Source organism: Lagopus muta, chromosome 1, assembly GCF_023343835.1.
Source record: "Lagopus muta isolate bLagMut1 chromosome 1, bLagMut1 primary, whole genome shotgun sequence".
In the NCBI taxonomy this organism is placed as follows: domain Eukaryota; kingdom Metazoa; phylum Chordata; class Aves; order Galliformes; family Phasianidae; genus Lagopus; species Lagopus muta.
Window position 1 is genome coordinate 103873049 of NC_064433.1, and position 27764 is coordinate 103900812.

A 27764-nucleotide genomic window follows, 5' to 3' on the forward strand; every position below is an offset into this window, starting at 1 on the left:
TTCCTATGTAGATTAGACTTCTATTAACCTACATTACACAACAATTAATTAATTTGCCCTTTAAGCAAACAAATTAGGAAATAACCAAGACTCTCTTGCACCTAGCCCCTCAGAAATTACTGTGTCTCCCATCATGCAGCGTGAGCAACCTTTTTGATCATCACTGCTTCAATTCCCTGCTAGAACTTGCCTTGCAGATAACTGCAGAACGGTGTGAATAGGCAAAGCCATGTGTCTGCCCAGCCCTAAGTCCGTCCCTCATTCTCTCTTCACCCGCCCTGAGCTCTGAGTCAGCTCTCACTGTCACCATTTTACCTATCTATAAAAATGCATCCAGGCCCAAGGTCTGGACTTCTTCCAAGTCAGGACAGTAGAACTATGTCACGGGGCAAAGGGAGTTGGCAAACAAAGAGCTGTAAGAAATAACACACTCTTTCTCACATTGACCAGATCTTGAAGATCATACTGCAGTTCATACTATCAAAGGTTAGCATTGCACTTGTTTTCTCCTTTGGCACTGATATGTCAAACAGTAAAATAAGTTACTGCTACCAAGCACCCTGTTCAGCTTCTTGGTGGTTTTGGTTTTTTCCCCACGTAATCTGTTCCCTAACAGTGAGATGTAAGAAAGTTACAAGCAAGCATGAGAAAGCAAAACAAAAACCTTTCTCTATCTTCTTATGTAAGACTCTCGAGAAAGAGCACACATGTAAGCTAATACTATTTTATTTCTATTGCACTAGTGAAAGAAAAGGGTAACAGAAAACACTCCAAAAGGTGAGGCCATGACCTAGATAAGATTACTGATCTATTTCTGTATGTGCCACACAAACTCCTGTAAATTAGCTCTCTAAATCTGCCTCTCTTCTTTAGCCTTCCACTGCTGATCTGTTCACCATGCTGTCTCCTAGTATCCTTGTTAGCTGCCTTCTGTCTAACTTAGTCCTTAGCTATCTCAGAGCTCAGGCTTTTTCCACACGTAAGTATTTGTCTCTGATGCCTTATGTGATCTCTGAAATAACTTCCTAGAATTAATTTACTTAACATATTAAGAAGCCTGTCACATCTGGTTCTTTGCCATCCGTTTGTCCTACAAAGAAAGGCTGAGGAAAAAGGGCTTGCTCAGCCTGCAGAACAGAAGGCTCCAAGGAGACCTCTTTGCCGACTTTCAGAACCTAAAGGGAGCTTATAAGCAGGAGGGAAATCAACCTTTTACATAGGTTGTTAGTGACAGGATAAAAGGGAACAGTTTTAGACTGAAAGAAGGGAGATTCAGATTAAATGTTGGAGAAATTTCTTGCCTCAGAGGGCAGTGAGGCGCTGGCACAGCTGCCCAGAGAAGCTGTGGTGCCCCATCCCTGGAGGCGCTCAAGGCCAGGTTGGATGGGGCCCTGGGCAGCCTGAGCTGGTGGGGGCAGCCCTGCCCAGGACAGGGGTTGAAGCAGCATGAGCTTTGAGCTCCCTTCAACCCAAACCATTCTGTGGTTATTATTCTGTATTCATGTGGAGATAGGAAGGTAGACAGTACTTGAAAACTCCAGAAAGGAAGGAATAAACCTGTCTGATAAAAAGAGTTGGATTTCGAGACTGGCCTAAAAATAAGAGAAAGTACTACAGCACAGCACTCAAGATGTCCCCCGTAATGAAAGAACAGTGGGGGAAAAAAAAACAACAAAAAACAGGTAATGATACAAGACATTACGGATGACAGAAAATAAACTGAGTCACTGCTATCCTACCATGCTTACAAATCATTAGAAAAGAAAACAAATTACACGTGTCCTGCGGGCACTGACATCTTTCCTTTTGATCTAGCAGGCATTCAGGATGTTGTGCCACGCACACAAACTCGTTTGCTCACCGCTAATTTGCAGAGCCTCCACTCTCCATGAGGATCAGGAACAAACTCCAGGGAGCCGAACCATTCATGATGCCAAGATGCTTCCCAGATAGGAAACGGTCCAGGATTCTTTCCAGGATTAAGCAAGCACTTCTGTCTCACAGAGAAAAACTCCCCAGGTATTTTTTTCTCTGTATTTTCAGGGTTCAGTTCCCTGACTGATGGGGCGAGAGGACCCACGGACCCCTGCTCCAGGAGAGGGGGAAGGGGAAAAGGGGAAAGGTAGGGAGAGGGGCCTGAAAACGAAACAGCAGCAATGAGCTAAGGGAGAAAAGTAGTTTACCAAGTATGATATCAGAATGCAAGATAATGTAATGCAGTATACTATATATAATAATATTTGCTTTTAGTTCTCACTGCTCTAGCCTGTTATCAGTAGACCACAAATAACATGAATCTCCCTCCACTGAGTGCTGGTGAGTTCTCCCCTTGTCCTTATCTCAACCCACAAGCCTTCTTTCATCATGACTTTCCCCACTCTTCAGCTATTCATAGAATGGCCTGGGTTGAGAAGGACCACAATGATCATCCAGTTTCAACCCCCTGCTGTGTGCAGGGTCGCCAACCAGCAGACCAGGCTGCCCAGAGCCACATCCAGCCTGGCCTTGAATGCCTCCAGGGATGGGGCATCCACAGCCTCCTTGGGCAACCTGTTCCAGTGTCACCACGCTCTATGTGAAAAACTTCCTCCTAATATCTAACCTAAACCTCCCATGTCTCAGTTTAAAACCATTCCCCCTTGTCCTATCCCTATCCACTCTCACAGTCGCTCCCCCTCCTGTTCATAGGCTCCCTTCAAGTATTGGAAGGTCACAACGAGGTCTCCCCGCCACAGTCCCTTCAGGCACTCAACAGAGGAACCCGAGCTAGGTAACCGGCAGAGGTAACGGCCATAGCACGGAGCACGCACTGCCGTAGCGCAACAATTACGGAGCACAGCCGTTACACAACCGCCCCTACAGCCACACCCCCGCGCGCGCCCGACGGTTGGAGGCGGCTCGCTTGCCCATTGGCCCAGGAGACGGCGCCGCTGATTGGCTCTCCCTCCGCAACGCCCGCCGTTCCTCTTGATTGACAGATCCTCGCACTGTAGTTGCGCGAGAAGACCAGAGAGCGCGCTGTGATTGGCCGCAGTGCTGACGGCCGCGCTATATAAGCCCCGCGGGAGAGGCGGGCATGTTAGCCCTCGGGTGCTGGTAGGCGGCTGTGTGACTGCGCGCCCTCTCCGGCCGTTGCGAGAATATGGCGACGCTGAAGGCTGTGTGCGTGATGAAGGGGGACGGCCCCGTGGAGGGGGTCATTCACTTCCAGCAGCAGGCAAGGCCCGGCGGCGGCGGGTGGGGCTCTGTCAGCACGCTGTCCGGCCGCAGTGCTGAGTCATGGCGCGGGGCGGGCGGGCGGCTGCGGGCGTCGGGAGGAGGGAGGCCGGGCTGTTGTCTTGCGTCCGCCGGTCGGTGGGGCGGGGTGTGCCTCGTGTCTGCGGGGTGGGCGTGGAAGAGCGCCGGGTTGGGGCAGCTGGGGGTCAAGGAAAGGGTCCGCATCATAGCGGTGGGCGTGGAACGGGCTGCATAGGGCTGTGAGCACGGCCCCCAGTGCTGGAGTTTAAGGGGAGTTTGGCCAACTCTCAGGCATATATTCTGTTGTTTGGGTAGAGTTCTTGGGGCTCGCTTCTAGCTTCTAGGTGATTCTGCATTGGTAGCTGAATTTTTATTGACCTGGAAGCTTCTCTTGTAATGAATCTCTTTAATGCTGCAGTCACATCAGTAGTAATCAGCTCTTTGTGCTACAGGGTAGTGGACCAGTAAAGGTTACTGGAAGAATTACTGGCTTGTCTGATGGAGATCATGGCTTCCATGTCCATGAATTTGGAGACAACACAAATGGTAAGATGCCTGTCTTAGCTTCTGAGTTACAGCTGCAGTGTGATCAGCTTCAAGGAGCTGCTTCTAGTGTCACTGCAGCAACTGTCTTCAGCATATGTGTGTTTTATGACTGCACATCTGTTCTAAGAAACTATGATTCCTAAGGAATTGGTTCTCAGAATATTCTTTGAACACATTTAGGCTACTGTTCAAGGCCTGGTATATCAAGCACTGGCCTAATTACTTTTTTGACCTAGTTTTTAACCTGGTATTAAGAAATTGGAAAACTTTCATCTGGCGAAGAGCGTTCTTGAATGAGTCATCTGGATTTGTTGAACTTGGAGTAATGTTTGTATGTTTATAGATCTAGCTGGAGAGTAGCTGTTTCATCAGTAATGATTTTTAACTTTCTCACACTATAGGAGGACTAAGGTCACGTATGGTATAAACACCAACTTTAACTGCTTACTGTGATGAATCTACTTTTGGTGGTTGTTCTTTTTCAGGGTGTACCAGCGCAGGTGCTCACTTCAATCCTGAAGGCAAGCAGCACGGTGGACCAAAAGACGCAGATAGGTGAGTTTAATGGGCCTGACCCAATGCTACTCAGTTGCAGCAGCTGTGTAAATTCGGCTTTCAGCTTGAGATGCTGCTGTCTAATTGCTAGGATAGTGCTAGAGGGAAACCAGCAATTTCAGCAGGACTTCTGAGGTCAGTTAGCAAGGTACTTGGCGATCGCGCAGCAGTGCTTCAGGCACCCTGGCTTCAAGAGCGTGTGCAAAATGTAGTCTTTAGTACAATGGTCTTATCATAGCCTAGGGAGAAGAGGAAGTAAGTATGGGCTGTTAGTGAATGTTCATTAGGAGATAAGTGAGAAGGGAAAGGAGGATCCTGTACTAATACCTCTAGTGGTGCCTTGCTTCTCTTTTGGATCTAGCTATTGACAGCAGAGGCCCTAAACTCTCATGTGTTGAGCTGTGTGTAGGTTTGTCATATGGCCTGTGAGGACCCTCACCGGGGCCTTGGAGAGTCTGCAAGATGTGTGCCTGGCACAGGGGCTATTCATTTGGTGTGCTGGGTTTTTCTTAACCTCTTGCCTTAGGCACTGTGCTGCCTACAGGATGTATTCTTGTAGGGGTTGTGTGCCAGGTATAAGTACTGGTCTGTTTGCACTGAATGCCTCTGTCCTTGCCTTGAAAGTGCTCTGTCAGTGGAAGCTGACTGAATTCTTCCTGGGAAGTAGTTAAATGGCCCAGCTACCTTTGAGGGGTGACCCTTTTGTGTCTGAGGTATCTATGTAGTGTTTGAGCCCACTGCTGAGCAGCAGTTACAGTAATATGCTCACTGGGTTCCAAGACTGGGAAGGTGCTGCTATCGTGCTGGCCTTCAGCCTAAAAGATTGTGCAAGTCTAAAAGGTGGGTTGATCTTGCAGAAGTAGGTTCTGGTCAAACACTGTGACCAATCTGACAGTGTTGGTAAGTTTTTTAGGTACTTTGTACCTACAGCTTCTGTTATTGATTGGTATCTTTTGGAGTGATCAGTCCCTTGCCAGATGAAGTACATGGGGTGAGAGCTGTCTGGATGAAAGCAGTGCAAAATGGTGGCTGAAGGGCTTCGCAGGCAGGCAGGCACTCTAATGCTAAAGGTCACAGTTACATGAGCATTGTGGCTTCTATTGATTCTCTGTCAGATCTTGCTTCTGATGTAACCTGCCTGCTCAAGCAGCTATAGGCTGGGGGTTCTTTATGAAAGCATGAGAAGTAAGCTGTGCTTCTGTAAGGCTACAGTTGAAGCCTGTTGTACTAAAATTTCCTGGTTGCTTAAATCAAGCAAACTCCTAAAGGGAAAATTGCCTTTGTCCTTATTCTCTAGGATGGAGCTAAAAATATGAAATCAGCACTCTTTTCTCAGGAAGCAGGTAGTTGGCAGGTAGCTAGCAGAGCTGCTCACCCTGTGAGCATAGACAGTTCGGGGAACAAATTGGTGTTTGAGGTTCCATCAGCTTCAAATGAATGGTTTGTTTGGGGGTAGTTGTGTAGGGGGGGAAAAAACTCCAGTGTGTCCAAATGTTCTACAAATACTGAGCTGAGTGAGGATTAAAACCCACCTAAACTGTGTAATGTCAATGTGGGGGAATGCCAGGCAGACTTGAATAGTCACTCCTGCACTGGTTAGACATTAGCCAGCATTTCACGTATCCCCTTTGACCTATCCCTTGTCAAACTGCTTTTACTAATCCTGTTTAAGCCTGAAGCCAGCAGCATTTTGTGGAATAGCTGATTTGTTGTATACAGTAAAAGGACAGTAGTAATGTTTGTCATGCTTTGTATGTACAGGAAAGGTTAAGACAGTAGTTTAAGATTTTCCTTCTGAGCAGAGGGAAACAGTCTCCATCAGCATGAAGGAATTGCAAGCACTTAAGAGTTGAGCACTGTTTGCTTAGCTTGCTAGGAGATAATGGCACTCCTTTCCCACAAGTGGGTTAGCCTTCATACTTCAAGTTCTACCTCAGATTGGATTTAAGTCATGTATTGAACTGAAGGAGTTAAAATCCATGGCTGGGGGGGTAGGGGTGTGTGTGTGTGTGTGTGTGTGTGTGTGTGTGTGTGTTGTGGGAAATGAGATGGAGTACTTGAGTGTGGTAACTTAGCACTGTGTTGTGCAGGCCATGTCAGGCCTTTCAGTTCAACCAGACTCTTGAGTTTCTGTGCTTCTCTGTGCAGGCACGTGGGTGACCTCGGCAATGTGACTGCTAAGGGAGGAGTGGCAGAAGTAGAAATAGAAGATTCTGTCATTTCTCTTACTGGACCACACTGCATCGTTGGCCGTACCATGGTGGTAAGTGCCTTGCTACCAACCTAGGGGCTTTAAAGAGCAGTGGGTTAGTCCTTGCTGTTTGATATGCAGGTTTTAGCATGGGGTTTTTAATGTGGTGACACTTCATTATTATGAGATCTTAATTTTCTGCTGCCCTTGTTGAGGATAATTTTAAGTGTGCTTCTGGCTGTGTGTGATTAAAGGAAGCTGAGTTGAGTAGGGAACCTGTAGTCAGCCACAAATGCTATCAGTGGAAGGCATGGCAGCTGACTCTTATGCTGGGGAAAGAGTGTGTGCTGCTCTGACAGTCAAGTAGCAGGGAGTTCTGCAATATAACATGTAATGCAGTGGCTGGGATGCTGCATCTTCAGTGCAGCTCTGAGGGTGAACTGGGAGTCTGAGTTTGCTCTTAGAGTAGTGATAACTTTCTGAAATTTGGGGTTCTGATGACTTCCAGTTCAAACAAATACAACTGAAGGTGATGTATCTTTATGGGTAAATCTAGTCCTGAATCCTTAGCATGTATACCACTTTGGCATTCAGCATTACAAAATGGGTAAGTGCTTTTTGTGCTGTAATGCCTCACTGGTAGCTGGCAGTCACTGCTAGTATGTGTGTAATGAAAAATGCAATGACATGAATTAAGGTATCTTCAATTCTCTTCTAGGTCCATGCAAAAAGTGATGACCTGGGTAGAGGGGGAGATAATGAGAGCAAACTAACTGGAAATGCTGGACCTCGTTTAGCTTGTGGTGTAATTGGAATAGCCAAGTGCTAACTGTTGTACCTGAGATGTTTAAGATGGCAGTGGGAAATGAGCTGTATTTCATTGTGATCGCTGTTCTTGCTCTTCTTTGTGCAAGCAAAAGATTTATCACTTAATCTCATTACTACTCTGCGTTCTCAAGTATCAGTTTAACTGGTGAATACTGACATAATTTTGTATTATGTATATTGCAATTAAAGTGTTGCTAATGGAAAAATCTCTGTAGTCCTCTGCTAAAGCATCTGCTGTAACCATGTGAAGTGCAGTCTTTGCTAACTGGAGCTCCTGTTCTGTGTAATGGAAGATGGCTGGCAGGGATCACATGCTGAACACCAAAGCTGCTCCTATGTTACAGGATTTAGAAGATGAGGAGTCTTAAGAGTTCTAGCAAAGCTACTCACCAAATAGCAGTAGGCAGTTTGCAGCACTGTATGTTTCAAATTGGGTAATAAACTTGCTGGGCAAAATGTATGTTGGTCTTGGCAGTCTATTAAAACTCTACAGCTGACTTTGTAAGGCTTGGACTTCATGGCAGTAGCTTGCAAGACACTGATAGCGTCCAACAAATTGCATTGAGGCAGCAACCTTGGAACTGCTGCCTTGCTCTGTGGGTGCATCCCTGAAAGTGTTCCACATCCTGTATTAATAACCTGACACCTGGCTCTGTATCCCAGCCAGTGCCTTTATGCCTTCTTACAGAAATGTCCTCTTGCTGTAAAATGTGACAGGAGTCTGATGCTGAAGTACTGCGGGGCAGCCCCAAGTGTGCAAGATGGTCTGTTTGCAGCATGTGTGGCCTTAGAGTAGGGGCTGGGTTCTTGTGGGCAGGTGCAGAAACCTGCCTGTGGTGAGGATTTGGGGTTGGTGTTCAGTGGCAGTCTGGATGTGGTGGTGAGGACATCTCCTTCAAGCTCTATAGGTTTCTAATAGGGAGAAAGCTTGGAATAAAATGCATGTGCAGAGGCAGGAGTTCTGTATTCAAGTTCCTCAAGTCTTGTCAGTGGTGTCATCACTGAGATTGCTCCAGCTGTTGCTTTTCTTTTATGTACCTTGTAGACACAGATTTCCAAGTCTTTTAATAGAGAAAATTATGAGTTTTAATGAAGACTTGTATCAACATTCCTTTTATCTTGTACATAAGTGATACTCGTGGAAGTAGTTGGTTGTACTTCCAGGGACACCCAGATTCCAGTGTAACACGTTACAAATGGAATGGCTTTCAGAAAAGCAAGAAGACTCTAAAAACACTGAACTTGCATTCATTACAGGTGGCATTACAGGTGTGTACAGCCTCTACCCATCTGTACCTCTCCTGGTGGGTTGGCCTGTGCTCTCATTAAGCTGCAGCTGAAGAATGATAGTTGGTGTACCTTTCAAACTGCTTCTTAGAATTTGAGGATCTCAGAACACTTTGAAAATGCATGATACCATCACAACCTCCTTATGGTTAGAAGCTCAGAGGGTTGCTATGTTGTCTCCCTATTCCCTAAGTGGGGGGGAAAGCCGCAGGTGCGTGACAACAGCAGGGTGAGAAGCACAGGATGAAAGCTCTGGCAGCTCCACTGCTCAGCCACAGTCAGCGCTGAACCCTGCTTCTCTGAAAGCAGCGCTTCACATTCAGCTGTCTTTGCCATCTTGGCTGAAGTATCTGAGCAGGCGCTAACCAGAAGTCAGCGCTTGTTGAAGCAGGGAGAAGCAACACTTGGTTTATATACATGCACACAGCCCTAAGTGGCAGGCATAGGCTCAGTAATCAAGGTATTAGCTGTTAACTTTATGGGGTCTTTACCTGTAATGGATGCTTACACTGAGTTGACTTCTCTGTTTCTAAAGCCAGAGATTCAATAGTCAGTTCAAGAGCAGGATACACTTGTACTGGTGATGCATCCCCAGCATGGTTACTGCTTCAGGAGGCAATAAAGCATCATGCAGACAACATCCAAAGTTCTCCCTAGCTACTGTTTTCCAGTTTCCCAGAAAGAGAGAGGATACAGAGGTGGCATTTGTGTGAACAGATGAACCTTCCGTTTCTTTTATTCTTGCCTTAAATCTTTTAATAAAAGTGGATTTGTTAAAAAAGAAAATCCTACCTCCATACAGAAGTATGACAGTTCTTATTGAGATGGTCTTAAAGTGTGCCAGTGGTGTCTGGCTATATATGGAGTTAAGTGTGAAACAGACATTAAGGACACGAGTTTTAACACATGGAAGCTGAGTTCAGTACAAGTATGTAAACAGGTTTTTTTTTCTCTCTTTATTCTGCTATTGCAAGAACATAAAAATATATGTCCTCTTCCCCATTCATAACTCCACATTTGCTTTCCCTCCCCTCTCCCTCCCCCAGAAGAAAAGTTCCTCTGCCACAGAGCAGCTATGGAAAAGTACTGATGTAAAAAAGCAGCTGCCCTCGCTTAGGGGAAAAAAAAAAACAAAACCAACGAAAAAAACCAACTTTAAAAGCAGAACACGCCTATAGCAAGGAGAAAAAAAATTAAATATGCACAGGATTCATACAATTTTTCCACTACACTTTCAGAGCATAACGAGGTTCAATTGAACGCCTGGTGCAGCCCGAGCCTCGCATTCAGTGCGTGGGCTGATCAGAGACCGATACAGCATGGACGTGTTGGGGCTCAGGCTGCTCGGCGTCACGCAGCGGTCTCTCAAGACTTTTTGCACCCAAAGGGCCAACCGCAAAGAAGCAGGATTTGCCCTGTTAAAATCTACCCAAATTCTTTAAGTAACCCGGAGAGAAAATGGTAAAACTCTGACAAACACAAAAACAAGCATTCTTTTTCCATCAGTCCAACAGGTAACAACGCTCGGCGGCTAAAAACTTCAGACCTACCTCTTGCAGGCTTACAGGAGGTACACATCATTAACACAGCGGTAGCAGCCCGGCTTTGTGAGAACAGGCAGCACGTTAAAATCCTCGAGCGGTCTCTCACTTCCCCATCAACTCCCAGCCCCGCTTCAATAAAGACAGGCTTTGCGTCGCACATTGTTTGTTGGTGTCTGCCTTTGATTTCTCTTTCACCCCGCTTTCCAAACGGCCATCAGTGCGTAAGGTACAGAAGGTGCTGAAGCGGTGCCCTTCCCGCCCACTGCACAGCCTCACAGAGTCACCCAGGGATGGCTGAAGGCGTCCCCTTCACGCTGATGAGGCGGCGTTTAGCACAGAACCACTTGGAGGGAGGGGGGAAAGGAAAAAAAAGAGACAAAACCAGGCTCGGTCGCATTGCAAATACCGAACGGAACACTGCAAATAGCCCCGCAATTCACATTTCCAAACTAACCTTTACCTCCCACGGTCAGGTAGATCATTAAAATGCAGCAAGCTAAAACTCAAGGTGACTATTACAAATAAAAATTGGCTTCCGTGAATAGCTACACAAACAGATGGATTCCTTTTAACAAATAGAAACAGCACAGTCTAATTTAGACTCCCGTACAGCGTCAGCAGTTCAAACTTAAAAGATGTCGAACGATCCTTCTCCACTTCAGTGCAGTGTAGGAAGAATAGCACACGTTAAGGTTTGTTACGAAAATAGAGTTTATTAAAAACACATCCCTATTGTTTTGAGGAGCTTTCACCGTTACCTTTTCTTAAATTAAAAAAAAAAAAAAAAATAGAAAGCACTTCTACTTCTGATTTGTAAACTTTTTAAAGTCAAAACTTTAAAAAAGTTACAGCAAAAATGGGTAATATTTTAATCATATCTTCAGTATTTTTGTGTTACGTTGTGGCTATTTTAAATAGAAGGGAAGCAATCAAATTGCTTACAATTCCCCGCCAACTACCGAGGGGCTGATAGAAGCAGAAGCAAGTATAATACAGCAGACTGTACAACTCTAAAGCTCTACACTCCAACAAATGTCCCTGTCCTCGGCTGAGAGGTTCCAGTCCCTAGCGAGGAGCCTCCGCGACCGCGCTCAGATCCTTTTCAGCTTGTTCCACGGATGAGGTAGCCTCAGATGTCAACTCATCCTCAGGCTTTACGCCTGAGGGTTCAGACTCTCCTTTAGGAAGTTCTGAAACAACGTCTGCGTCTTCCATTTTGCCGCTATGAGATTCGTGGTTTTTGTCACCATCTGCCCTGTCTGTCACCTCGGGTTTTTCCTTTCCTCGGTTTTCATCCTTGTCTCTGCGAGACTCCCTATCTCTAGAATCTCTCTCTCTGTCTCGATGTCCACTGGACCGTCTGTTTCTGTCCTCCATGTCCCTGTGCCTATCGCGCTCGGGGCTCCTTCTCCCCCATTCTCTCCTGTCACGATTACCAAGCCGCTCGTGATCTCGGTCGTCGCTGCGGTTGCCGTAGCGCTCGCGGTCGTTTTCTACACGATTGCCAAAAGATCTCCTTCCGAACCTCTCCTGGTCTCTGTTAGGCGTGAACGTCTGCCTGTCGTTCCTGAACTGCCTCCCATCTCTGTTCTCCTCGGGTCCGCTGGGCCCTCCGCTTCCCGGCATCCCGCCAGGCCTCACAAAGTGGCCCGGAGGAGGGAAGGGGGTTTTCATTCCATGGGGAGGAGGCATCCCGAAGCCCCCCGGGCCCGGTGGGGGCCCTCTGTGCATCATGTGTGGCGGCATGTGTCGCGGTGGCATCATGGGGAACCGCTGCATAGGAGGCGGTGGCATTCCTGGAGGTCGCTGCAGCGGTATCAAGCCCGGCCGGGCACCCAGGAGGCCGGTGGATGGAGTCTGCAAGCCAACAACGGGGGCCGGAGGGGGCGGCGCGACTCCTTGGGTGCCTGAAGCAAAGAAACAGAAGCGTAAGTTAAAATAAAGTAAGGTCGTTTTAAAAACATTCAGAAAGTCTCATGAAACGAGTAACACAGAAATGGCGTGGGGAGAGCCGGCCGCAACGTGTCTCATGACGGTTTGCACGCTGTCCAGAGAGCTCTGTCCTTCAGCAGAAGTTTCTTTCGTGCTACAAATAACGACTGTTGAGACAGACAGCAGCTATTTGCTTCTCCTCATGGCTGCACCGTCTGCAGGTCTGAGTGCCTCAACTCCAACTCCGTGCCTTGCTTTGGTTAGCCTCCCTAATGTGTTATGCTTCACAGGCTTCTGCATTACAGGCGCATGCTACCTCAGCTAGCTCTAGAACCCTTCTCCTCTGTGATAAGCACCATTAAGGCATTCCTGGCTAAAATACCTGAAATTTCAGCTGGGTTATCAACAAGACTTCTAAGCGCAGAAAAGGCAGCAGTAAGTGACGGGGAGCTAAAGTCAGAGCACTGCTGGGCAAGGAGCTGGGAGCTGTGCAGTTCCATCTACCCTTCCCAAGAAAATCGGTAACACAAGTTTGGTTTTGCAACATAAAACTAAAAGGAAATGCAACAGACAGTTTCTGGATTTTTTTTTCCCAACAGTTTTCTATCTTTTGCAGAATCACAGAATGGCTTGGGTGGGAAGGGATCGCAAAGATGACGCCATTCCAACCCACTGCTGTGGGCAGGGCTGCCCCCCACCAGCACCAGATTGGGATAGAATCATAGCATGTGTCCAGTGTCAACTATTCTCCATTTTTCATTCTCCTGGAGCACTGGAGTCTTGGTTTCAGCATGATCTTCCTAAGAGGAAAAAGAGGAACTTCTCAAAGGCAGCTGACACCAACTCAAGGAGCTGTGGCCAAAAGCTGAGGAGTATGAGGGGCAGATGGGTGCTTTGCACCATTAAGTGTGCAGCTCATCGTGCAAGTCCTCTGTGTTCAACCCACACTACTGGCTCATGCCCTCTGCCTTTCACACTGGATCCATCAGCCCCAGGCATTTCTGCTCACAAGGAATTTACCTGCATACCTGAGAGAGCGTATCTATACAGACATTTTTAAAGTAAAACCCAAAATGAAAATGGTTTTATTTCCCCACACATTAATAAAAATGAAATGCAAGAATGCAGCTTACATGCAAGTTTGTAACTACTGCCTTGGGCAAAACTGAAATGCCAACCAGCCACCTAGATTAACACTGAAATTAAATACTTGGCAGTGTCACACTGAAAACTGCATCTTGAGCAGAACAGAGCAGACGTGTGCAGACATCCCACCTTCCAGTCAGACATCACAGCTGATGTATTTAGCATCTGCAGCCCAGCTAAGCCTGAGCTTTCTGCAGAACTAGTGCCCTGCCACCACACCACTTCTCACACTAAGGACGTGTCTGAAGAGAAACCTTTTCATGCATTTCATACTGGTGACAGAAGGAAACTACGTGTCACTGGTGAGTAAACCTCAGGGAGCAAAGGGATGCATGTTCTTCCAGTCCGTGGTGCCACCTTACCTTCCCCTCCAAGCAGCCACTTTTAAGACCCGGCTTGAAAGATGACACTCTTTGAAAGCAATGATCCACCAGCAACAGCTTGCTTTTTTTTCTGAGGCTTTTCTTTTCAAGATAAGCAGCCCCTTCCCCCTTGGTTTAAAACTAAGGCAACCTGCCGTCTTGTCTGAGCTCCTCCTAGACTCAGTCCCACACATCTGGCAAGACAGACACATGGCTAATGGTGCCTTCCAAGAAACTTATTTTGCTGAGTTTTGAGATTCGGGGATGTTTTTATGTAAATTCTACCACAGAATTTTAAAAATAAGGCAGAACGAAAGAACTAAGATTTAATGGGCTGAAGAAGATCATAGGCATGTTTCTGCTCTACAGCAGCAGATGAAGTGAGGGCTATGATGCATGAGGCAAGTGAGATAAGCTTTTTCAATTAAACAATACCTGCCATTTCAATCTCCTGGCCAAATTTCTACACAGAAGAACAATGCATGGAAGCAGCACAATGTATCCAAAAAGTCATTCTCCTTCAATCCGGACTGCATCATTAATGCAGCCGAACGCTTTTTGTTTTCAATAAACCCTCTCACCTTTCCAGGCTGGAGTATACTGCAGAAAGCACTGTTAGTTTCTACTTGTGCTGACAAATTAGGCACTAATTAAAAATTAACTCCAAAAAAGCTGTCCAGAAATACCCCCAAGTTAACTGAAAATGTTCAGTAAAATTAGCGGCACAAATCAGGTGCAAGGCCTGAGAAAATTCAGTCTTTTGTTGCTTTACATAAGGAAAGAGAGCATGCAAAATGTAAATAGCTTATCAAACCTGAAGAGAAATGCAGCAGCTCTCAGAGAAGCAATTAAGTTATTCAATGACCATCTCATACCTGTGCAAACGAGTGATGGAATTTATCTGCCCCAGCCTGTTTCATTTATGGGCTCACATTTGCAAGCCTTTCTGTAGGCAGCCTGGTCTTCTTGCTTATGGACTTGACCATCCCTCAGCCATCCCTTTTACTGGCTGCTTCCTCTGCTTAAGCTGCCTCAACCATGGCTCTTATTACAAGACATGGCTTTTATTGCTGGCATACTTCATCCTCAGCCCTTATACCTAAATGCTAATTCTGTTCACATGTGTAAAATACAGATTGCTCTCACATGCTGGTGTTTTTTTGTGTGACTTTTACCAGTAATGCATATTTTATCAGTAATGCATAAGGAAAGGCCATGAGCACTCGAGAAGCCTTTAATGCAAAGAACCCCTACAAAAACAACCCCATCTCCAACTACCTGCATGTTCTCACAGATGCAAGAGCAGCCAACCAGCATCAAGATTGTCCTGCTTTCACTTTACTCATGAAGAACAGCCCAAATGCTACCTGTCCTGAAGGAGTATTTCTATCCACAGAGCTCACAGTAAGAGTCCTTATTGTATTGACAATCAGGTAAAAAGCCAGACTGCTGTGGCTCTGTAATCCTGGTCATATTCTCTTCTGGCTGGACACATTCCCTTGTGATAATTACCAGTGTTAAAAATGCTAGCATGGGAAAGGAGTGCGGCGTCTCATTAGTAGTGTGGCTTTTTTTTCTTTCTTTAAATTGAACTCTGCTCCATAAGATGACAGTATCTCACAATTGTTAAATTGCTTCTTATATGTGTTGTTACAGGAAAGCAAGTGACATTTTCTGCATTCAATACCTTGCTTCATATACAACTCTGTCAAGTTGGATAAAAGTACACGAGAACATGAAGTCAAAAGCTTAGGAATCCAGCAGATCATCAAACCAAGGGTTTCAGGATGAGGCTGATGCTTACATTCCGCAGTTCTGCTTGCCACATTAATTCTCCCACCATACTCCAGTAGGCAATGCAGGATGTTAAAACGAAACATCGCATACTATCAGGGAATTCTTAGAAGTACCAAACACAATGTTTTGAGTCTTGTGTCTTTTTCTGATGCTTCATGAAGAATACTTTAAGAGGTCAAGAACATAAAGAAGCCTAAATATACGAGTCTTAATATTGCTTCACACCCTAAACAGCTTACTATAGATGCCAACGTTTTTCAGCAATCAGTGCCCATCACTGAAGCCAACAGGAACTTGCCCCTGTTCACTTAAGATGCTTTAAGAAGGAAGCAAGAGCCCAGCTATGTATGTGTACAGTGTTGGTTACCAATGTTAGGATTTCTACCATTCCCATTTTATACAACATAAATACCACAGTCATCCAGGACAAAGGGTCATCAAGGCAAAAATGAATTCCACGAACGGTGCTTGAGAGTTGATGTGTTCCCTTACCTCTGAATTCCCATTCAGTAGTATTAGAAATGTAACATTCATATATATAATTAGCAAGCATGCAGTGTTATGCTTTTAAAATGGGCAAACAAGAAATTTGGAAACATCAGGTTGTTCATAACCTGTACTGGGAAAATGCTTCTACCTCCTTAAGTCCCCACACACACTTTGTAAGAGATAATATTCAGATGAGCTCAGGGAAGACGATACACTGTCCTTTATCATTTAATGCAGACTACAAAAAGACCATGTGGTTACTGGGTAGCAAAACAGCGAGGGAGCAAAGAACTGTACTCAGTGTGCATTAACAGGAAATGAATACCAAGCTCACTGAAAACTATGGTATATTATTTTTTGATAATACGTGATTATCATTATAGAAATTTTGGGAAAGACAGCATTAGACAAAAACCTACCAACTGCAATATGATGTGTTTAATCAAGATAACAGATCACAATCTGAGTATTTGAAACACAGCATCTGAAACAGCAATTTATTACTGATCCATATTACAGCATTTGCTCAACAGGAAGAACAAGTTGGCAAATCAGAAATGATATCAGGCTGTCACCTTCTGCAGAATGTACATGAAAAAGGAGTCTAAAAATATCTCCTTGCCAGATCATTTTAAAAGTGACACATGAGGACACACTCACAAAGCCAGTAACAATCTGGATAATCTTGTTCCGATCAAGAACAAGAAGCTGTAACAACAGTGAATATGATCAAGGATACAACTAAATCAAAACAACCCAAAGGTCTTTTTTTTGTGTTCGTTTGTTTTACGAAAGAAACACAAAAAAAAAACAAAAACAAAAACACCAATGTCCACAAAAGATCACCTCACTGAAGCACAAACACGTCTTTGTCAGAAGTGATGAAAGAATTACATTGGAGGCACAAATGAAATTAGTGGAGGTGAAACAGAATGTAACTTACAATACTAAGAAAGCATATGAAATCTTACAATCATCGATTTGGAATGACTTTGTGACATATCTTCCATATGAAAACCAAACAGATAGATAAGCTTCATTCTGGAGTTACAAAAATTAGAAAAGAGTCTCTGTATTTGTACAGTCTACGTAAAGTATTCTCAAGCAAGGTTACTGAATTTAAATTTGAGAGTCTCTTCAAAGCAATCTTCATTCCTCGAATTCAGCTTTGCTGCGGTAAGTTCTTCTATCCTGCCCAAATATTCGAAGACCATCTCTTCATTCTTCTTGTTAAACTACTCAAGCCCCTTTACCCCTACTTCCCCAAGCAGTCCTCATGACATACTTCATGATGCTGTCAAGCAAATCTTTCTTCCACCTTCTTTGTCTCAGCTTGGAGAGCCCCATCATGGGCATGATAAGGAGCAGTTTAAGAGGACTCTGTGAGCAACTAGTCACACGATCAGTCGTATATTCAAATTGCTAAGCCATATGCTTGCAAACACAGGTTTGATTAGTCTGAAGCATGACTCCCTCTCCTGCACTTTCCCCAAGACTAACTGAGGGTGATGCTGTACCTGCCCACTTACTTCGTCCAGGTCATTTGCTTCTGGACTGCACAAGACTGCACACTACAGCTACACATAACTGTCAGGCCTGCCAGTCCTGGGCTCTGGGACTGGGATGCACACGTAGATTGCATCTCACACCCGTACACATGGTGAACCCTCAGCACACTCCATTTCCCAGGCTTCGATTTCCCTAGGAGCGAAACCTGACGCAGAGCGAAAAGGAAGGAACGACGATGCAGCCTGGCCAGCTCTTGAATTCAGACGACGGGGAGCTCAAGGCTCAAGGGACACTTTGCAATCTGGTCAGCATGCATAGCAGTAAGCATCACCTCTGTCACTGTTTGCTTCTAGCTCACAGGGAGACTGCATCTGGACTCCCACACGCAGAGTTAGGCTCCGTTATTATGTGAATTGAGGTGGTTTTAACACAAGTGTTTCATTGGTGTTAACTTACTGAAAAGACTCAAAAAAGACTGAAACTAATTTTCTTGTATCATGTATGCGATGGTGACTAGCTCCCCTTAACTCCAAAATGTCAAGATGGAATTCCTTCACCTAGCTCCTTGTTTCTCTAACTTCTTAAAATAAGACGCTCCTTAACACAAAAATGCATTTACTTAAAGAAACACAGATCTCTTAACTATTATCTTGAGTCTACTTTGTAAGTCTGTCTTAATACATGAGCAGACAATCTCAGAAAAAGAGGAAAGTTTCTATCTGCCTGTTGATGAGACCGACTGTTGAGCAGTCACTCTGACCCCATGAATAGCTTTATCCACCTCGACTACTCAGTAAACAGCTAACAGAAATAAAGCCAAATTCTTCAGTTTCAGACTTAGCAAATTCAGCTTCCTTGAGTTTATAAGAATAAGAAAGCTAGCACCTGAGTAATGGAGTAATTCATTTACTTCACTCCAATCTTCTTCATAAAATATTTTTGCTGTGTGTACAGCGATACAGCAAACTGCAGACATTGGCTTGGAATAAGAAGTTCCAGTTATGTTGTACGAAGACACTGCAAAACTCCAACAATAACTGAAGTTTATTGGTAATGCTGTATTACAACTGCTAAAAATTTATTTTGGTCATTAAGAGGGGAAGATATTTATGTATTTTTATTTCTTAAACAACACCTTTCTGTACTCCATAAATATTCTGCTACTGGTTTGAGATATTCACTTTTTATAAGAGTGGTTTTCAGAGAGAACAGGCACTTCAGATTTTGAAAAATCCCTTTCAAAAGCTCTCATTTGGAGTTTCTAACATGAAGCATCCCAACAACTGGAAAATGTAGTCTTCAAATGTCTAAGAGCAGTTAAGCACCCAGGGAGACAATTTTTTTTTTTTTTTGCTGTTTTGCAGTATGCACTGCATATTGCTGGACAGAAAAATACTTCAAACTGTATGTCCCATTCACTTGTCAGGCACTTTGTAAGAGATCTAAAATACCACAAGTATAACAACCTCAGTAGGAAATGTTTTCTGAGTGTATGTATTCTTGACAGTGATACATGAAGGGACACTTCTAAGGTAACAACTTGGAAGAAGGTTTTGTAGTCTACAGAACTACAGGACTGAATAAAACTTGTTCTTTGTTGTTTTTTTTTTTTTTTAACCATTTTATTAAAATCATTCATTCCATACATAAAAAGCACACCATATTTTCATAGACTTTAAAAAATACACTAAAAAAATACTGTTCTGCTGTAAAGATAAACTTCTAGTAACCTCTATACATGAAATAGTTGAGTCTAAAACTCAGCTCAAATGCCATACAAATGTTTTAAGTTTTGTATGTTGTAAAAACCTCCATTTGTTAAAGGAGGCAACATGGCATTCTGTCCTCTATTTCTAAGTTAAACGTTATGGCTTTTTGTTTGTTTATAAAACAAATGTTGACTAATGAAGTTTTACTGCTTCTTGTAAAATCAAATATTTAAAAGCCGAAGAGGACAGAAATTTCAACAGTTTTAAGAAATCTGCTCTACTTCACCATTAACTGAGTCAGCAGCAAAATCAGAATTAAACTATAAATTCACAGAACAATAGAACAGAAGAATATATACACAAAATGAACTTACCAAGAAGCGGAATAGCTTGGGTGACAGGAGCAGGTACATTAGTAGGTGCTACAGGAGGTGGAACGGTTGCATATATTTTGGAACTATCAGTAGTTTCAGCATTTCCTCTGGATCCAGAAACCACTGTTGGGATGGGATTTCCTACAGATGCATCTTTCGTAGTGTCTTCATTCACTCCAGCTGCTGTAGCTAAGGAAGAACGCAGTGACATATTAAAAAAATAAGTCAGCTTTTCTGCTTGCATGGTAGCTTCCTTCTATCATTGCTTGCTCAGAATTTAAGCACTTACAGTTTGGGATGTTTACTGCTGGAGTGTGAGGAACAGATACTGGAGGAGTTATAGGTGGTGGTGGTCCAGGAGGAAGAAAGCCTATAAGAAACGTATGCATTAACGCTACACATCATCTACCAACACGTAGCCGTGCTGTTGATATGCCAAATACTATTATTTGGTATATGGTTAAAAGAAATACTGCATATCCCTATGACTATACCTGGAGGCAAATGCATTGGGTTGAAACCAGGTCGTAAAAATGGAGGTGGTGGTGGTGGTGGCACTCCAGGAGCAAATCCAGGAGGCGGAATTCCTAGAGGCGCTGTGAAAGCAGGTGGCTGGAGTGCACCAACCACAGGAGGACCTGATGGATGTGGTGGAACCTAAGGGAAAAAAAGAAGTGCGTTACCTCGAGACTAAATGCGTTACTCCTTGTTTAGACAAAGACTCTCTGCCACGTTTAGCCTGTTCAACAATTTAAGCCATCTCAAATTACCACCCAGCAAGGTGGCTTAAGTAACAGCAGCTGAACTTACAACTTAAAGTATCAACACTGATCTCATTTGCCTCTGTTCTTAAAAAAAAAATAAATACCCTGTGCTAAATCGTTATTACTGCATGATGACAAGTCATCTAAATATACACTTTACACACTAGCTGAAATTCATTTTACCATCTGGCACAAAGCACTATTAAACCACGAATGTGAACCAATTAGAAGCCTTCTCTTTTTATTTATTTTTTTCCATTTTGCTACCTGAATTTGCACACTAGAGTGAATTTTCTTTCCTTAGTCTTTATTTTTAAATTCTGGTAGGTATCAAGTTGTTTCTGAATGAAAACTGTGTTAAATTAAACTGGTTACTAGACTCATAATTACTAATTTACTATAAAAGCTACAGCAAGTGTTTAGAAATCAAAAGGACAAATCAAAATATGTTTTGTATTTAAAATTTGACTACTGAAGTGAAGGAGAGCTGTGTAGTCCAGTGACCATAACTAACCTGCCTGCATCAAACTTCAGAACTACTACAACAAAGGCCCACCCTACCTTACGTATCTATGGTGTAAAGGGAAAGCCTATTTTATTTATTCTTAGAACTGAACAAAGTGGCATTAAAGTGAACTAAGTAAAATGGTCTTAAACCTGAAAAGATGCTTAAAGTTGCCAGGTAACCAATAGCACTTCAAACTTTTGTTCCAACTTCTTCGCTAATGGGAAGTGTCAGGGAGCTGAGGCACGTTAAAATTTTTGCTATTAGAATTACTAAATCAACTAATTACGAGACTCAAATTCACTGATTATTAGGCTATAATATAGAAGTGTCACTTTTTAATTCTTTAATTTTTAATAATAATTTAATTATTTATCTTTGTTTTACAATAACATTAATTTTAGCCCTTGCCTGAGGTTAAGCTAAACGAACAGGATCTGAGGCACCACTGCACATGGAGACATTGAGACACGGACAGGAGAAAAAGAGTCAGAAAAAAAACTTGAGAGGCTGACAAAAGTTACAGGTGGTCCCATGTGGGACAGTTGGCCAGACTGTGGGGGTGCTTTACAGAGTGTTAGGTGAACAACGGCCAAACAGCACAGAAAACCATAAACTTCTAGGCACTAAGGACCATCCAAGGCCAGCACTGAATAGGTAGGCAAGCTCAACCCAGGAATACCATATAGGGCTGATACTGCACAGATGAACACTAGTACTGAGTAATCCTGGAGGTGCTTGCATTCAATTGCTGTTAAAGGTTTACAAAATGTACTCCAAAACCAGAATGACTTAAGTGCTGGTAGGTCCTTTTGTTTGTTTGCAGGCGCTCCTGCAGAGAAAAAAAGCTTGAAAAAAATTGTTTATAGACCCTGCAATAGAACTGCTGACTGCACAAATGTGTTTATATAATGGATGCACTTAACTGAAGGAATTGAGCAAGGCAAAGGTAAAACGGGCCATACCTTAAGTGCTGCCAGCCCTTACACAGTGAAGAGCTGAGAAAACTGTATGAATGGCTTCAGAAAGGTAATGAACAGTAAAACTGCGACTGAATGAGAACAGAAGTAACATCAAAGGAAAATCATTTAGGTAGATATGCGAGGATATTCACACCTAATTATCAAAGCTTAACTGTTCTACTTGTTCCCCTCCCCCTCAAAAAATTAACCCTAAGACATCACTCTACCTAAAATGGCAAAAAGGCAGTAGAAAATTGTGCACAAACATCATATCTAATTTAAAGTTTCTCTGTTGAAGAGATGGAACCAATGGCTAATAAACACAGACAAGAAGGGCTGGTGAACAATTTCATAACAGTAGCCACTAGACAGGAGGAAAAAAAAAAAAGAGTAACACAAATTTTACAGAGGAGACCTTTTACTCGTGGGGAGATAAACACTGGGGGGGAAACATGGTATTTTATTAGCAGCATTAGAAACTGGAGTAACTGAGCCCTAATAGCAGTAACACAAACTGTGCTGCATCTCAACAAACATGTCTCGGGGTTTAGTTTGTGTCCAGACACCACTGTTTTTTAAAACATACCTCTCAGACTGAGAATTGAAGGAGAATCCCTGGCCCAGCATGGTCTGCATCCATGCTCCAAGACAAATATCTGTTTAAGAGCACCTGTATCTCCATTGGGAAGAAACTGGCACGCTGCTCCTTGCCATTCTATGTAAAGGGTATACAATGGAGGAGCTGTCCAAAATCCATCTTGTTGTAGGGAGGGAAAGTATGTGGTACTTGATAGCATACCAGGAAACAAGGGATGTACGGACATTTTGGATTGTGGTTTCTGGATGACAACTCATTAAGCAAAGAAAATGGATTCTGGGCTGGACTGGGAAACTCACAGTAAGGGCAAAAACTTCAGTTTATTGCCCTAGCAAAGTCTGAGCCATTCTTCACTGTAAAAGAGTGACAGTTTTGGTAGGGTATCACAAGCTTTGCTAAGAAAATGGAACACCAGTAAAGCTCATAATTGTATGTGTAACACAACTGGCATCACAAGTGCTATTAACTAACACAAGTCTCTCTCTTGGCTATTGAGAGTAGAATTCACCTTCAACGCTGCAATATGACTTAAAAATAAACAAGGACCTACCCTCAGAGCACATCACTGAGGTGGATTACTCAGGAGTGGGACCAGGTTCAGCAACACCTCAGAGATCTGAATCTACAGGCAAGAAAAGGGCTCATGCCAGTGGCACGGCACAACACAACAAAATTCCATCTATCTTTCCAGCAACCCAGGATATTGTAGCCAAAGAGTGCTGTGTGGCTATCAGGCCAAAGAACTAGACTTACCTATGGGGGCTAGTACTTCTAAAAGATATCACTGGTTTTAAGCACATTACTACTATGTACATTAATGGGTTTCACTTATATTGACAGCAGGAAGCCAGTCTGCAGGCAGCCACACCACTCACAGGCAACACCCAGTGGAGCAGGGCTTCTACGTGCACAGCCCATGCACAGGAGGCCTATTTAGGTTCTAGCAGAGGAGTGATGAAGCTCCTTCAGATCTCAACTATTTAGTGGAACAATGTTAGGGCTGCAAACAGAACACAGAGCTGCTAACCAGGCCCTAGCCTCAAGATGAGCTCAATGTCCAGGATGTAAGATACTACTGGATAGCACGTGAGGCTGCTGGACACAACAGATAACAGCATGAGAAGCTGGCAAAAGTTACGAACAGCACCATAAGGGATGGCTGGACATGACAGCTGGTTAGCAGGGTACTTCGTAAATAAAACCCATGCTTCACAATCAGAAAGAACTATCTTAGAGAGAACAGGCTTTTTGGCAAGGCCAGTGTTGCGTAAGGAACAATTTCCTAGAGTAGCATAAAGGATTTAGTATTAGGTAATGGCATCAAGTTGCAGAATCTGCATCTATAACATGTAGACCAGGGACCAACATGGACAATCAATTAGCCTATAGTCCTTGCAAGCCTGGAACAGAGAAAAAGAGGGATGACTATAACAAAAAAAAAGAGGATTAAGAAGTGAGAAATGGGAGGACAACGTATGGGAATCGTGCAGTCTGATTGTTTGGGCATACCTGTCAGGCAGCCCTACACTTCGTTACCACAGCCCAAAATAAGACAATGCATCAAACCTGTTCTGACATAACAAAGGTATCAAAATCTGCTTTTCTGATCAGAGGAACAAAGGTGGACTGGGTGCTTTTCCTGCTAAAGAGTGCAACCTAACAGACCAATTGAGCATGTGGGTATCACTGTGCTGATGTGCATTTCCAGAAACAGCAGCTAACCAACATTCTTAAAAGCCTCCTCACATCTTGAAGTCCTAAACACGTTACTTTTACCACTAACACCACGACCATCATCACAGCTGAACTTCAGTAGTAAGTTTTTGAAACTGTTTACAAACTAATAAACTGATTTTATGGTGTGCCAGAAAAGACCAATGATTTTTACAGTACAATACAGCCTGAAATCAAAGCAAATCCAGAGGCGAAGGCCAAATACAGTTCTTCAATCCTAGCCTGAATTTGTAAAGGTGCAAGTACCTTTGCCATAGTAAAGAACACTGAAGCTTGTGATATGTAGATGAACTGCCTTGACACACTTATATTCTAGAACTGGTTGACTTTTTTTTTTTTTTACACTTCCTTTTTCAGCATAGATTTAAGGGAAATAAAAATACAAAAAAAAAAAACACAAAACAGTAATATCTGATACAGTTAATTCTAATTAAAGCCAATTACAGCTAATGGCTATTAAATCTTTCTGAAAAACAAGATTTAACTAATGCATTTATTTGCTAAGAATGTTTGGAGCATTTAAGAAATCCTGTGTCAAAAGAACACAGAACTCAACATAATATGTTCTCAAATCAAGTAAACTGATAAATTATACACATTTTCAACAACATGAGTTCTTGGTCTTCTCTGAGTGTCTGCCATGTTATAGTCCATGACATTTCTCAAGATTTAAAGTAGTTTTATTCTAACTTCCTCCCATTTGGAAAAAAGTACACTATCATCTTAACAGTGACAGGAAGTAAGCTACTATTACAAAACCAGCAACACTCTTCTGTCAGTAAGTAAACCTAAAAGAAATAGATTGCAAAGCACTTAAGGGAATAATTGTTACTACTTAAACTAGTGGTAAGAACAGTGTTCTTTTTACAAATGAACATTAATTTTGATTTAAGAATCACTGTAACAACAAAGGCAGAATATAAAATTTTTCACATGGAGATCCTAAGGGCTGTTCAAAGAGAGCATACACAATATGAACAAATACTAAAGCAATATGCTATTTTAGATCTGTAGCTGAGTTAAATCAGTAGTAAGGAAAAGTGATTTGGAGAACACGCAAAAAAATAATGCAGTCATAAAAGAGTGGATGTACTTCATCCTACTAATAAAATAAACTGATGTAATAATTTATTTAGATTGCAACAATAAGTATCAGAAGCACAGTCCTACAATACTTCGAAGACCTATTTGACAGACACACACATGCTCTTGTCTACATTAGTATTAAGGCAACAGTGTGGTTTTGGAGCAAGTTCTCCACCATTCCCACCAAGCACATGCTGATTCAGTTCCCAGTGCTGTCCTGGTACATGGCAAACTACATCCTTCTTCAAGAAAACCAAACAGACTCCCTGCTCCTGCTGGGCACAAAATACAATCCAAAGCTTAATGGACTTTATGGTTTTCAAGTCTTCCATTCCCATTGTAACTCGGCATAAAAGGAATGTTCTCCTACTAGACTGTATTGCTCCTCTAAGTAAAGAGACACAAGGATTGCTTTTAAGCAGGCACAACAAGACACACACAAAAAAGATGATCTAGTTATAATTCACCATATTTTCCCCCTTTTATAAACATATGTATTGCCACACTGAGTAACTTTTGTAAAGTTTTTGTTATCTACAGTAAATGAGAAGCAACTCTCACCTGCGGAGGAGGTACTGTAATTGGTGCAGGCATGGGAACAGGAATTGGAACAGGTAAAGCTTTAGGGATAGGTGACACTGGTTCATTATGCGCAGCTTCTGCACCACCATTCTGAGCTACTTCATTTTCAGCCTTCTTGGGAATCCCCTTCCACTCTATACAAAAGAAGAAACCAACAGCATATACGTATCAGTTCTGAAAAAGCTGGCAAGTAGTCAAATATTACTGTGTAAAATCCATATGCTTTGTGATGTTTACAGAGATGACCTAACTAAACCAATTTCTCAGAAAATGAAGAGTTATGAAACACAGAGCTATGAGACATTTTAACACATTTCTAAGAAAAAAAGCATTTTTGAGCACAATTACAGCAAATCACTGAAAAATGGCAATTAAATTTATTCATTTTATTAGTTATTGTATCTCACAGCTCCTTGCACTGTCAGCATTCACACATTCTGACACATTAATAAAAAAAACAGGCTGTTTTGGGCCACTTGCTTGTCAGAACTTCTTGGGAAAAGACAGCAAAGCAGACAAAATGGACTGGAGAACAGGCATTGTGGGAAAGAGAACACTCAAACACCTGAGGTTATGTTTAAAATCAGTTAGACTTCAATTTAAAAAATAACTCACGCCTGTTTATCATGAAAGCATATTACTATTAAAAGTAGTAACTATCTAAATTAGGGCTTATTTGACAGAATGACAAAAGCCTGAAGTAACATTTCAGTAGTGAGATAACACACCACACAATGGTTGCACTGTTAAGACCAACACAGTGGTCTAGAGCACCAGAAGCCTAAGGCAACTTCAATGTATTTTTTTAAAGTATTGTTTTCACTTAATTCTACTTCTAGAAATCACAACAGCCGGCAGGCTAGCAATTCTGTGCTGATTTTAAACACGTCACTGATTGAAGTTGCTGATACTGAACAGGTAATTTTCTTAATACAATCAGAGAAGCCCAGTATTTTCACTGCTTACAACAAAACAAGAGTTCCGTTTAGGTCAAGATAAATACAAGACTCACTAATAGAATTGATCCTGAGCATGAAAACAAAAGGCATTTTTCAATGGAAATCATAAAGCTGCTGTCAGATCAGTTCCTATACATGTTCTCCAAAGACAAGCCCCTTTGCTACAGGTAGCTCACACAAACCAGAGGGGAACCAGGCTCTGGGACTGATGAGCACTTCCAACATCGACTACTACCAGTGGCAAGGTGCAAGCAGCTCATTGCTTGTCTGGTGTCCAAGTGCAACTTTAGCTCAGCCTCTGGTAATCCAACTGTTTAACCCCTGATGGGAACTGCTATTAATTGCTTGTAAACTGTCTCTCATCTATGGTTTGCACATCCTGCACTTCTCAGCCATTTCAAGCACTTTATATGCACCTCAGAGTCTGAAAAGTCAGCCATACCAATTTCACTACATCAGTACGAAGGACAACTTTTTTAAAAGCATTTAAAAAGGTAGCAATACTTCACCTGGACTGAGAGTTTCATTGTCCAACATTCCGCCTTCACAGAAGCTTTCAAGATCTTCAGGCTTCACTTTGTCCCATGGTATGTAAGTAACACCTAATTCTACATCCCAATACTGCTTGTAATCTGGCTTTATTCCTTTATTCAAAGCCCACGCAATCTTGAGGAAAAAATACATGCAGTTAGTAATGTTGTCATTTTAATGGTTTAAATTATCAGTTATGACAGAATAGCACATCCAGAAAAAGGCCACAAAAGCAAACAAGTCTATTCTAACTGAAACAGCAGGAAAAACACTCTGAAAATAGAAGGTTTTTTTTTCTTAAGGCACTATTAGTTCATATGTTTCTGCTTGAATCTGGCACCCGATTTGCAAACACATATACAGGCACAGTTTTTTCTAATGGTCCCCACTCATTATAATTAATTTTATTTCCCTTCAGGGGACAGCGTCACTCTCAAATATGATGTTTCACAAAAGGAAACAGCTGACTAATGAGTGTGTTCTTCCTTAATTATTAGTACTCTTTGTAGGATTGTAACTGTGTTTAATTATAGATAA

The 27764-nt window shown here is 42.7% G+C and overlaps 2 protein-coding genes across 3 annotated transcripts in view; one reads left to right on the forward strand and one right to left on the reverse strand.

Moving 5' to 3' along the window:
* Positions 1-3067: 3067 nt before the first annotated feature.
* Positions 3068-7817, forward strand: SOD1 (superoxide dismutase 1). The gene is made up of 5 exons (XM_048934175.1): positions 3068-3217; positions 3690-3783; positions 4269-4338; positions 6487-6601; positions 7248-7817. The coding sequence occupies exons 1-5, from the start codon at positions 3143-3145 to the stop codon at positions 7356-7358; spliced, it is 465 nt and encodes a 154-aa protein (XP_048790132.1). The 5' UTR covers positions 3068-3142; the 3' UTR covers positions 7359-7817.
* Positions 7818-9677: 1860 nt separating this feature from the next.
* The window catches only part of SCAF4 (SR-related CTD associated factor 4), a 46402-nt gene continuing 28315 nt past the window's right edge, over positions 9678-27764 (reverse strand). Inside the window, exons 16-21 of one of the 2 annotated variants that reach the window (XM_048934131.1) lie at positions 27206-27362; positions 25717-25871; positions 20001-20163; positions 19796-19876; positions 19507-19695; positions 9678-12095 (exon numbers count right to left, since the gene is read on the reverse strand). In XM_048934131.1, the coding sequence (XP_048790088.1) occupies positions 11254-12095; positions 19507-19695; positions 19796-19876; positions 20001-20163; positions 25717-25871; positions 27206-27362 (1587 nt within the window). In that variant the 3' untranslated portion in view covers positions 9678-11253. The remainder of the gene's footprint in view (positions 12096-19506; positions 19696-19795; positions 19877-20000; positions 20164-25716; positions 25872-27205; positions 27363-27764) is intronic. The other variant, XM_048934132.1, reaches the window with a different exon arrangement.

Excerpts from the sequence above, each read along its gene's own strand:
- SOD1 (XM_048934175.1), top strand. The coding sequence starts at position 3,143 with ATGGCGACGCTGAAGGCTGTGTGCGTGATGAAGGGGGACGGCCCCGTG. Across the intron at positions 3,218-3,689 it reads TCATTCACTTCCAGCAGCAG|GGTAGTGGACCAGTAAAGGT; the intron begins GCAAGGCCCGGC and ends TTTGTGCTACAG. Across the intron at positions 6,602-7,247 it reads TCGTTGGCCGTACCATGGTG|GTCCATGCAAAAAGTGATGA; the intron begins GTAAGTGCCTTG and ends ATTCTCTTCTAG.